The 13,155-nt window shown below is 41.0% G+C and overlaps 1 protein-coding gene across 4 annotated transcripts in view; it reads left to right on the top strand.

Annotated features, from left to right (window-relative positions):
• Window positions 1–13,155, top strand: part of CNKSR2 (connector enhancer of kinase suppressor of Ras 2) — a 220,153-nt gene that overhangs the window by 36,456 nt on the left and 170,542 nt on the right. For all 4 annotated transcript variants that reach the window (XM_075711816.1, XM_075711806.1, XM_075711798.1 and 1 more), the window contains exon 2: window positions 930–1,093. In XM_075711816.1, coding sequence (XP_075567931.1) covers window positions 930–1,093 — 164 coding nt within the window. The remainder of the gene's footprint in view (window positions 1–929; window positions 1,094–13,155) is intronic.

Below are 13,155 nucleotides of genomic sequence, written 5' to 3'. Positions count from 1 at the left end.
TTTTCATGCTCAGTAAGCATTTGTGTGCCGTAAGTGACTCCATACAGTTTCTGAACTGACGTACATTGAGCTGGACCTGCTGCTGCAGTTGGGGCCCAGTTTATGCATTCGCAGTGCTACTGCCTTTCTTGTTCTCTAGAGCTCTTTGCAGCTTGTTTTAGGGGCTGGCATAATCTGTGAACTTTCAGGTGGCCCAGCAGTGCATGAACGGTCTTAGAGTAAGAGATATGCCATGATGTGGCACAGCCGTTTTTTGTGTCGCTGCATGGGGCACTGTAGTCAAGCGTCCTGTGAAGAGACGGGTTCCTAGCTGAGGGCATCTCCAGCAGCCGGTCCTCGTCATGCGACCTACCACAGCAGAGGTACGCTGGGAGCGATGTTGAGAGGTACTGATAGCTAGTCACTCCTGGATGTATGGCACTAAGCATATTCACACTCTCATTATTCCCTTAGAATTTGTCTCTGGCACAAATGCTTTCCCTTGTTTCCAGTCTCTTACGGTGCTGCAATAATTACAGCATCTGTTGATATGTTGCACCCAGAGAAGGCTGCAAGTCTTCCTCCCTTCCATTGTTCCCTCTTCTCCTCTCCCCTCCCAGATGTAATGGAAGCATTGCTGACATACCTGTTATTAGGGGCTGCCAGATAGGCGTTCATAGTGCAGTATACTACAAGAATTCAGGGCTCTGTTCAGGCTTCAGGAGTGGTTGGTATTGTCCGCAGGTGGAAAAGTCATGGCTGCCATAGCTCTCCAAATCTTAAGATTTCTGGGTAGCATTAAATTTTTTGTAATGTTGAAATACTTCCCTTAAAGATAGGGCAAGTATCCTCCGTTGGCTTGATTTTTGGTTCCGGTCCATTTTGACTATTTGTGGCAGAACAAAATATTGTTAACTTTTGTCTTCCCTTCTTCCATCCTGTTTCTGCAGGTCTTGATGATTGCCTGCAGCAATACATAAAGAACTTTGAGAGAGAGAAAATCAGTGGCGACCAGCTACTACGCATTACTCATCAAGAACTGGAAGATCTTGGAGTCACACGAATTGGCCATCAGGAGCTTATCTTGGAAGCAGTAGACTTGCTCTGTGCACTGGTAATCTTCTTGGGGCAAAATGGGGTGGGGGGAGTGAACAGTGTTTGCATATTCACAGTTTGTGTATTCAAATTTCCTAAAGACTATCTAAGTAGTTCGAGAAACTCCTGACATGTAATGTATGAACAATTTAGCATTTTAAACCAGAGGCAAGGTAAAGAGCAATATCTACTGATAGGATGGTGTTTGTTAAATAAATTGGGATCAGAGATTTAAGGCTTGCATATCTGTCTTTATAGAAGAAAAGTTTATCTGAAATCACAAAAGAACTAGACTGGGTTTGGTCTGGAGTGTAAAACAGTTATATGTGTGAATGCAATAATTGAGTGCCGGTTGCCCTTTACAAACAAAATGTCCTGATGTTACCCATGTCATTTTTCACTGATCTTTTCGTGCAAATTATGTTTTAGATGATTATTCGAGCTTGCTGAAACATAGCTGCTTGTATTTCACAGTAAAAAGGATTAAATACTGAAATAATTCTTATGTGTAAATAATGCATACATCTTTGATGGAGCATACAGAGAGATTTTGGTAATGGTCTTTTCAGTCAGGTCATGTCATGCATAACTGGGATTATCCCCTCGGTGAGGGGTGTGGTGCTGACTTCACCCTTCTTAAAAACTTTTTGTGTGTGCCTGTAAAGATTAGTGGTAGATTGGGCACCCTGTCTGCATTCTCTGCTATAGGAAGGATTGTGAACAGCTCTGCTAAGATGTACTTGACTGCCTAAAGTGGCATTTTGTAGATTTTTAATGCATACTACTTTTCCAAGCCTCAGAAGCATCTTTAAGAAAGCTGAATCCCAGTAGAGGCAATCAGAGATGGTAGGCTGAAAGGCTCTTCAGAAGGGCTTGTGGATTCTCAGTATGCAGCAACTTTTCTGAATATCCTGTTGTTGTGTCTTTGGGAGATAGATGTAAGGGGTAATGAAGAGAAGAGAGCAAAAAAAAAAAAGCAAAAGAAAAAGTAAAAAAGGGGAGAAGAGCTTTTCCATACAGGAAGACATTTGGTTTTAAACGCACCTTAGATTCTCTTCTTTAGAGTAGTATTTCTAATAATGTTGCAAAGTGGCTCAGTGCAAGAAGTCAACTCATCCATTTGTTTTTTTAAATAATGGAAAGGATGTAATCCTAAAAAAAAATGCTACTGATATAGAAGGGAACATAAAGAGAGTTATTCACAAAGTACTTTTCTCATCAGACAATGCAAAAGGAAAAAAGAAAGTAAATACTAATTAACCGAGACTAAATCTAAGTTGGGGTGAACGCTGATGACCATTCTTCCCAGGCACACAGGGAGATAGATTGTGGCTCTTTCAAAAATAACCTATTGTCACAGAAAAAACCTCGTTTATTAGCTTTTTTCCCTGGTATGTAATTACAGATGTTATCTTTAGACAAACAAACACAACTTGTCTTTGTAGCTCCCTTATCTTAAGCCAAAGTGTATGGAACTAAGCTGAATGTAAAATAAGGAATTTGTAGCGAAGGCTAACACTGCATCCTTAATGCATGTAGCAAGTGTCTACCTTCCTAGTCCCTGTTGCACACATAGTATTGCCTGCTTTTCTGAGTTCATGTTAAGGAAAACTTAATCTCTGAAACACAATAGCATGCGTTCAGATCACAGCTTCTAATTTAAGCTGAGGTTTTTTGCAGTCTCAGAATTGGCTCCTGATGGCTCCTCAGGGATACAAAATGTGATTGTTATATTGATTTTAGTGGACTTAATTTGAATTTATTGCTCACCAATCAGATAAACCTCTTAGGAAATTTAATTCAGAGACAATCCTTTTGGCTGTAGTGGTCCTATACTTACAGGCTTTCCTTTTTTTATTGCATCAGTAAGTATCTGTCCTGGACAGTGCTTGCCCATTGTTCCGATTAGTGTCTAATGTTGACTGTATTGTTTAGGAGAACTTTAAGCCTATGACTGTCCAACATAGGATAACTGCTAGTGCAGGTAGTCACTGTGCAAGGTTTTTTTAATGAAACTTATCTGATTAATTTTTCTGTTTCATCGGAGTTTGACAGAGGTTTCATGATAGTATTTGGCATGAGTTACAAGTGTACGATACAACTGACTTAAGATCTATTTGGATGCTGGAGATGATGGGTGGCATGATAGGGTAGGAATAGTATTATTAATTTTGCCTTGCAAGCATAATCTCCGATTGATTTTAAACTAATGATTAAAAAACAAAAGGATTGTCACTTCTGATTCTCCTCCCCATTCTCTCTGAGTTAGTGAGTGACCACCTAAACAGTTTTTGCCACTGAGGACAATTGAGGGGGACAGAACCACCTCCCACTGTTGATTCCTGCTCCCACTCTGCAGGGGAGAGTTTCCATGACAGAGTTGCCATCAATGAGGAAAGCTTCTGCAATTTTTAAGAGCTGCTTTCTTCCTGCCCCCCTTCCCAGCATTTTTTGGGGGTAAACTTCTACTCACAGTTTCTGCCCTGTCAGCTATGCATATGCAAATGGCAAACCAGATGCTCATGTTGCATGCCTGTAGTTCACGGGGCAACATTTTCTTCCTGGAGGAAAGTCGAGAGCCTGAACACGCACATTTGGCTGGTATGGAGAGAGCATGGGACCTCCTTAACCCAGGCGGAGGCTATTGAACAGCCCTAAATAGGCAAACTGCTTACCGCAATGATAGTTGGGAACCAGTTATGATTGATAGCACTATTTAAAGGATGTTCTTTATTGATTTTTGACAGAAGGTGGGTGGGTGGCTATGGTCTCTCACAGTATTCCCCTCCTGTCATAAGCAATTGCAACAAATGGATCCTCCAGTGTTTGTTAGCTGATCAGAGAACAAATGGTGGCCTGTGCTATCCATCTTAGTAGAGTCTCTCTTGGCTGCCAGCCTGCCATACTGCTCTTGACAGGAGAGCGAGCATCCTGGGGGTGACATTCACAGGTTTTCTTTTCCTGTGGCGCTTCAGAGAAGGAGGCATAAAGATTTGTCCCAGCTGCTACTGCTGTTACAGGTCACGCTCGCTGATGATGGTGGGGGTGTACATACCGCATACCATCACTGCAGCTGAACGTGCTCCAGGAGAGGGCAGGCAATGTAACTAATGTGGTTTGTCTCTTCCCTCTCTCCTTCAGTCTGTGAAGGTGGGAGCATGTTCAATAGATTATCTTGCCTCGGTGCAGTTTTGTGTCTTATAAAATCCATATGCCAGAATGGGCAAGATAAACGAAATGTTCTCTGTGCTTAAAAGAAAGAAGTAGTGAGGTCTCTGATGGTATTTCGTTGCTGCTAAGAGTTTGTTGCATGGTTTTTGATCGGTCCTTGAGAAACCACCATGACAGATACATGCCTGTAGAATTATTCTGTTCCCAGCAAGGCACATCTCTTGTCCTTCCCTTTCTGTTCAAACTGGGACATGAAACCGAGCTCACACTGGTGGCACCAACAGGTAGATTCCTGCCTGATGTGGATATGCATGTTTATTCATACTGACAAAATCTCAAAAAATAATTGACATTGGAAAACTGGTTGAAAAATGGTAAACTAGGAAATGTCCTAGCATGTCCAGCTCTAGAGATACAGGAGAAACTGTACTGAGTTATGCATTGTGCTATTTTTATTCCAGGCTACTCCCAGGTAATAAAACATACACTTGTTCATCAGTTATAAAAATTACCACCCAGATCTAGCCTCAACATGATCCTTTTCAGTATGTGTGCGGTGGTGAAGCTAGTCTAAGACTGCTTTACATTTCATCAGGAAACAAACAACAGCATAGCAGACCTTCATCCACACTTAAAATGGGACGAGGCTTGTTTCTTTGATGGTTGCTTTAAGAACTGGAAGCGAATGAACAATGCCAACAGAAAGTAAATTGAGGAAAGATGGAGGTGATGCTTATGAAAAGAGATATACATACTGAGGAACAGATTACTTAGATAATGCCATCAGATCACTGTATCAGTCTTCAGGTTTGGAGTGCATCTGGAGGTCTTGTAGCTCCTGAAATACCTAACTGTGCTGCAGAAAGCAAAGAAATGCATGTAATTCTTTTTCCATCATCCGTTTGTCAGGAGATGGTGTTTCATTGATCAAAACTGGGTATGACCATATTTTGCTGAGTATCCATGGACTCTAAATGTTATGTCTCCTTGGTATCACATTTTTCCCAGAAAACGCTACCCTTTGCCTCACTGTCTGGAGAATACAAAGACTGAAGACTGCATAGCCAATGATTTCGTCTTCCATCTTAGTTTGCCTGACATCACCACAATGCGTGAGGGATTTTTCTTTGCTTTACTTCTCAAAAATATCACATATATTTTGTTTAAATGAAGATTAGATCAGTTTTGTTTGATTTTGAACATTTTCAAATGTTTTTTTAAAAGAGACCTTAAACTGGGAAATATTTTGTTCTAGAATAGAACTTAGGAAAGAATATTTAGAAAACTTCACAAAAAACTTTTGGATGTTTTAGAGTTTTCCTTAACTAAAGAACTTAGTAAAGTCCCTGTGAATTTGCAAAACAGTTCTTCAGGGAATCTGCATTTGTGTAGAACAGGGTTTGTTTAAAAAACAAAACACAACAGTTTTTGCTTTGTACAGCATACTGGTTTCAGTACTGGTTTCATGCTAGTTACTTAAATCTGCTGTGGCTGCACAGGAATTTATTATACACTGTATATTTCAATCTGTAAAGCTAGAAGATTGCAGCAGATGAAATAGCATTGTTATTTGACAGAGAAAACATTGGTATGCACTAACAGCATGAAATTACTTATCATTTACCACTAACACAAAACATTTATATGCAAATGAATGTAAAAAATAGATCTACTTTACCCATGAATGATTCCATTCCTCTTAAGAATTATGCCTTTTATCGTAATTTCATCTTCTTGCCATTTCTCACACAGAAATCCTTTCCCTTGCCCTTATCACTAGTCAGGTCTTAAAACTACTTTTGTCAGTAATAGTGAATATTAGACTTAATCACCGTAGTGCTAAATGAGGAAGACTTCATTTTGGAATGGAGATTTGTATGTACTGAAGTTGGGATTTGTTGTTAATATTCTGCATGCTCATAGCAGAAAAATTACTTACCCTTTTTACTATTGCCCTTTGCAAGTTAAAGTTCTGCTTATATATCATCTGCCTTCCTGTCTTCAGCCTGAGCTGACTTAACTGCAGAGAAGGAAATCCTGAAGTCTATCACCAGATCAATAAAGCTAAGGAGTTAAAGGGTGTCTGATAGCTCATATAGATCTTGTTGAAAATGTTTGTTGCTGTTGTTAGTAGATCTTTTATACAGAACTGCAGTAAACCCTGTGGTATGCCAAAGGCAGTAAATATGTCTATATGCAAAGGGTGAACATCCTTCCTCCTACCTGCCTCAAGAATCAGTTATAGATCCTAGATACCTTTCTTAGTTGCTTTTTTCTTTGGGCTGTTCGGAGTTTTGGGCAAGTGTGAAATATATGTCCTGGTTCATAGAGTCATAGTGTGGTTTGGGTTGGAACAGACCTTTAAAGATCCACACCCCCCCTGGTTGAAAGCAGACTGGATAAAAAAGGCTGTTACAATGTACAATGTTTTAAAGAGATGGCGTGTCCATAACAATCTACTCTTTTTTTTTTTTTTTTTTTTTTGAAACTGCTGATTAGCTTTTTAAGACTTTGTAAAATGCATGTAACTGAATATGTAACTGGTAGTTTGAATTCTGGAGAAATAAGAGCACTTGGCTGGCTAGGGGCAAAATTACATGAGAAAGTTGAAAAACAAAAAAAAATAATGAGCGCTTGGTCTTGCAGAATCTGCTGTTGAATAAGTGTAAGGAGAATAGTTATATAATTGCTCTATTAGTGCTACAAAGCGTAACCAGGGCTTGGCTTTTTGATGTGTTGCTTGATTGTGCTGTGGAAAAAGAAGGGCATTTTTCAGGAAAGGGGATGATGATGATTATGAATCTTTCCTGGGTTTTGCAGTGCTATTAAGTATCATGCACCTGAGTTTTTTTCTGACTGAAAACTTCCAGGACAAATATTTATGCTCTTTTAAACCGTTTGCCTTTTAATCAGTATATGTTTAACAATTGCAGTAATGATGAGTGCCATTTGAGCTATCTGGCTTTTTCTCCTTATCTACTTATTCTGTGTTTATGAAGAGACGTGTAAGGATCATATGCTGTGCACTTCTAAATTACCCTATATGTCAGTACTATTTGAAGGAGAGATAACCTTATTGTTGGCATTTCGTGACGCTGGAAGAAGGGTCGTTAGAAATATATGTTGTAGGCAGATCTGATGAGGTATAAAGTTACATAAGGCACCTTCCATATGACAAGCTGTGTTCTCAGTTGCTTGCAACTTTGGGCTGGTAAGCTATCTGCCTCGTACTTTGTGGGATGTGTTTATCCAAGTGTTTTGGAGAATGACGTTCGTTTTTAAAAACAACTTTGGAGACAAAGGTTGGAATTTTTCTTGGCAAATTTTTGGCTGCCCCAAATTTTGAGGCGTGGTTTTGAAATGGCTGCCATGTGCCATGGTATCCATGTGATGCTGTTTTGATTATTTATTTAAAAAGTTCCCCAGGCTTCCGGAGAACTGAGGACTCTATGAACTTCACTGTTTCCAGGTTGCTTGTTTAAAAGCAATAGATATTACGTACAGAAATGGTGCTCAAGAATTAAATACGGAAGATGAAAGCACTGAAAAATAGTGAGGAGCAGAATTAAGCTTGCTTGCGGTTATCTTAAGTCCATTTCTTAGCAGTCGTGCTATTCTTACCTAAACCTCCCATGTTCAGTCTGTGAATAAGTGGAAAAAGACTTTTTCAAAAGTTACATTAGAGAGTAAACTTATGATTTCATCCTTGTGAGTGTTATCCATATTACTGAGAGATATCAAGCATAACTGAGAAGTTACATTTCTTTACGCATAATTTATTATACACTGCACATAAATTATTACACAGTACAGCTATCTAGACTATAATATGTCTTTTCAAAAGGTTACCATTTTTTTCCTTCTTTAAAAAATAATATTTGTGTGTGTGGCAACAAATATTTACCAACGAAAAATAAACCTTTACTTTCCGTAGTTTATACAGTTGTGGTTGCCTTCTCCAGAGGGGCAGCAGAAATTAATCGATGCAAGCATTGCTATCTGCTCTGCCTGCTTGGAGAAACTGTTTTTATTTTCCTTTTGCCCCCAAGCACCAGTGTTACAGTAGTATCTTCAGTTCCCATCTTGTGTCTCTTCAGTAAGAGTTAGCACTGGTCGCGGCATGCCTTTTGCTCCGCATGGTTTCCAGCAGCTTTCTGGGTTGAAAGAGAAGAAACACTTATTTAGCGAGCTAGGCAGAGGTGCCATATGCTCATTTCTTTATCTTGGATTGTTTGTAGGAGTCAAACGATATCCTTAAACTTAATGTAGCCTTTATGCTTGGAGATGTAGAGGCATTTGTGGTTGCATAAAAGTTGTGATCGGGACACCTGTTCTAAGGGGTTTCTGGATTTGTTAATGCGCCTGTGGCTATGACTATATTGCATATTGCAGTGTGTTTAGATCCGGACATCTTTTGGTACCTGAGCTTGGCTTTTTTAGTTAGCTGAGATGTCTTTGCACTTGGAACAGGCAGCATAAAAGTACCCTTAACTAAAGATCCCAGCAGCTTCTAGACACCCTGTCTGAGCCAGCAGAAATAGTTAGCACTATATGAATTAGGAACACTTTACTTTTCAACCTGTGCTAGCAGTGTGAGGTGCACTTCCCTGCCAGTAAGGGTTAAGTGAATTTAACACAGGAAAGAGATGAAATGAGCTCTGATTTTTTTTTTTTTTCTTAATTGGGGAGGGGGGAACAAACAACTAATGAGCATTGATCAAGCTAATCCAAAAGAAGTTCACTTTACTTCCAAAGTTTGGTTACCGAACTCTCTTCGTATCCTGTGGTGCTGGTGCAAGGATGGGCTGGCAGAGGGACTAGCTGGCTCCCCTCACCAAAAAGAAAAAAGCAAAACTCATCAGTGGTAATTAGAGCTGCTGCTTGTCAGCCTGTGAAGAAAAGAGCTACAATTCATCACTCACACTGTCATGTGAAGCCACAGAAAAGTAATTAGCAGGTAAAATGTCTATTAATAGCTCCCACCACCTTTAGTTCGAACACTTGCTGACAAGCTATTACTCTGTGTAGCTTAGCTTCATCAAGTTCTTGTTTTGTGATTGCCAGAAGAGACTCCATTAGAGCCGTTTCTGTTGAGGCGGGGTGTCTCTGAAGAGACTCTTGCTCTGTGGCCTCTCGTTGAGAAAGTGGATGTGTAGACTTGCTTTGCTTCTCGTAATCTCTACAAGCATGCAGAGATTTCTTTGTGGTTCTTTTCAGAGACTGTAAATTTATTTTGCCTAATGAAAGCATAACTTGTGTTAGTGCTGGCTAAATGCAGAGAAGGGGAAAACAGAGAATTGTCTCCTTTGCCTGCAATTATCTTCTTACGTTGCTTGAAAATAAACAGTGTATTTCTAAGAAAACCATATTGTTAATAGTATATTATCACATATAAAGTATGATTAAACTTGGCAGTTATTATTTGAGCAAGCTTTTTTCCAATATTGGAATATGCAACGCTTTGTTCATTTTTAATGTGGGCCAGAAATATTAGTGATAAACAAAGTGGGGATTTTGTTAGCTTGGCTGCTGTTTTAGGATCCTTCTACTTGAAGGCTTCAGTAAACACAGCTGCCCAAAAATATATTCTGCCTGAAATTTATTTCTGTATTTTCCATCCCTGGCTATATCTGTCTCATATTACAGGTGGAGGCTTTACCGAAATCAGTGCGATTCTTCATGTAAGACTGGATTTTATGTGTAGCTTAGGCATTAAATTTGTCCCTCAGGTTTTTTTAATGTTAAAGAAAACACACATATTTGATGAATATGTGTGAAAATAGACTTTGTATCTGTTAACATTCTCTCTTCCTTTCCACATACCTGACAGTGGAAAAAAAACATCTGAAAAAGAGTACATCTATAGGTGTCCATCACTTGAAATGTTAACAAGAGGCCACTAAGTTTTTATAGGAGCTGGTTTTCTAAAGAAACAAATGCACCCTATTTTCCTGTCTTAGAATAAATTTTTGAGTACCTTTTTGCTCGGTCTGCAGTGTTCAGTACTGCAGGTTTTACCTTCTGGTGGGACTGGAGGCCTGTAGGCTGCCTGTCAGGGTTCCTGCTGGGTGGCTGGCACCCAGCACCCGCCTCTAAGCGGATGAGGTACAGACAAGGTGCCAAAGCGGGGGAATGGAGGAGGAGAGGGAAGTGATTTGGGGTTGTTGAGGAGGAGCCTTTGGATCCAGCCTGGGCCTCCGTGCGAGGCCCCCCGGCCGTGGGCCCTGCACGTGGCCCGGCTGGGGAGGCGAGCGGGTGCCCCGGGCCCAGCCGGCTCCTTCCCCACAGGCACCCCGGCTTAAGGAAGGGCAGCGAGTTTTTGGTGCTGAGGGATGAGGTCTCCTCGGCGGCTCAGGAGCGGCTCAGCGCTGGGGCGGGCGGGAGGCGGCCATGTGCAGCCGGGAGGCAGGCCTCTTCCGCGCAGGTCGCGTGTCGAGGCGCCGGGGAACGCGAGACGCGTGGGCTGCGGGGGGCCGGGGGGTGCAGCGTGGTGACCGCTGAGGAGACTCACGTTTACCTCGTGTGGTTTGAAGGCAAGCGTGGTATTTGGATAGTTGTGCTCAGCTGCTTAGTAACAGACCCCTGAATGAAGTAATTCAACATTTCAGTGTGTCAGAAAGAAGGAAACCCTGTGAGGAGCCCCGTGGCCAGCATGCGGTTTGCGGTCATTCCCCCGTGTTTGGGGAGGTGAATGCCATGTTGCGCGGGTGTCATGGGGCTCGCTTGTGGTGGGGTTTTGGTTTGGCTGATCTGGAAGACTTTTTGTGTGACGTGTCTTTCATCCAGAATATCTTTCATTTGTTTCTTCCCCATTAATTTTGCCAAAATGAGCTAGATGCCCAAGAAGCAGGATGAAATAAGAATGAACCTGTTTTTTTCCCCCAACTTGTTCCTACTGAGTCCTTGACCTCCATCCTGCTCTTTCAGCCACAGCAATGACAGAAAACTGCAGCAAACCCAAATTTATTTTTATGTGATGTTTATCTCTTTAATTTGGACTGATTTAATAAGTTATTAGTTATGAGCTGTTTAGCTGCATAGTAAAGTATGCTTTACTTTTCCATCCTAATTTATTGTTTTCATCTTGTAATTTTTTATTTATAACCTATCTGTTGTATAATTGCTATTGAATATTTACATGGTGGAAGAGTCGTTCCTCAACCATACAATTTGTCTAACTGGGAACTGAACGTGGTGGCAGAGGACGGTGCCTACGCAGAAACTGTGCATTTGAGAAACATGCCCACAAAGCCTTCCTTGCCCAAAATGCGGATGCTCTCGGAAGTTACAGCAGAGATTTTTAAAACGCAACCTTAGCGTACGGTCACTTCCCCCTTAAGCCGAGTCCCAAAGTGCATCTTCTGCTGCGGAAGGATGGCTGTCATCTTAGCAGCTCCTTCATGCAGTGTGTTTACTTTACAAGCATGAAGAGGGTCTGGCTGGGAGACAGAAGCCAAGCCATGTGCTGAAGTCTCTCCGTGATGATCTCCCATTTGCTTGGGAGTGGACGTTGTGGCAGGGCTGGGGGCTCACTGGATCTGGTTTCAGTGTAATCTTCCTGCAGTCCCTGTATAATTAAAGAGGGATTAAGCTCATTTAGTAGATGGTTTGGATTAGGAGCATGACAACTGCTGTAAATAATCATCCCGCTCCTCCTCCCCGCCCCCCTCCGCCCCATTTCCTATAGAAAAAAAAATACGGTAAATAAGCGTCATCAGTCTTAAATTATCATTGGCAAATACATCCCTTCTCCTATCTCTTCTCCTTATGGACAGATTAGTGTGGGGACCAAAGCGGGGGGCCTGCGATGAGAGCTGGTGAGGACAGGGGATGTCATTAGGAAGTGGATTTTCCTGTGTGCAGCTGAGGGGCTTTCTGCTTTCTGCATCCTACTTCATCATCATTTGTGGTAGGAAGTGGTTGACCTTCGATAGTAAGTAGCCCATCGTCAACTGGACAAGTTGTGAGCACGCCCTGTTATAACCCTGTGATGTGGTTAAGGTGAGGAGCACCTTCAGAAGGCCCGTCTTTCTCTTACAGGAATAATAAGCTCAAGTCTATGCAATTGCTTATTCCTTTACAAAGGCAAAAGAAGATCTCTTTTGAAAGAGTTCTATTATTCTTTGCATTTGTGAGGAAAACAAATCTATTATAGAAATAACAAATCACTCACGGTACTATATTATATTGTAATTGAACATTAAATTAGGGCATTCTCTAGTGCCATTTCAGCAACATTTGTATATCTGAAGGATTTTCAAGTACTATTTGTTAATATTTCTGCATAATTATTTCTGTCTCTGCTGCACAGCTGAGGAACATAATTTAAGTTTGAGAGATTGACTTTTAAATGGAAGCAAAGTTTACAACTTGACTTTAAAAGGGCAACACAGACATTGTGCAGAGTAGCACTCCGTTCTCTGGTCTGTGATTCTGGTGGTCCTTTACTGCTAACAAGAATAAAAAGAAGATAATGTACGTGCTTCCTTCACTGAAACCACCAAAAGCAATTTGGTGTCACACTGTGTCCATGCTGCATACTTCTGCTAGTTGCAAGCCCTCTTGCCTAGTATGATCTTAGTAATCGGTGTGAGTATGGGCACGAGGGACTGACCCCTAACCATCAGATCTACTGAGAGATCCCTCAGATCTACTGAGAGTGAAGCACTGCTTTGAAAGTCAATCTTCCAGACTAGTTTTTTTCTTCATTTTGAGATGTTTTTCTCAGTGCACCTAAAACCAGCTAAGAGATCACTCATAATTTTGCTCTTCTTTTGTTCTATTTTTATGCACTTTAGAAACAGAACATGCCATACATTTAAAAACTGAGTGGGTGTATTTCTACCTTAATTATTAGGAATGGTTAAGTTTTGAAGCAGAAGAACAGTCTTGCTGTTCTCAGTACTTCAT

The sequence above is a fragment of the Pelecanus crispus genome, chromosome 1 (genome assembly GCF_030463565.1).
Source record: "Pelecanus crispus isolate bPelCri1 chromosome 1, bPelCri1.pri, whole genome shotgun sequence".
NCBI lineage: Eukaryota > Metazoa > Chordata > Aves > Pelecaniformes > Pelecanidae > Pelecanus > Pelecanus crispus.
Note: the sequence above shows the minus strand (reverse complement) of the source record. Positions and strands in the feature narration are given on the sequence as shown.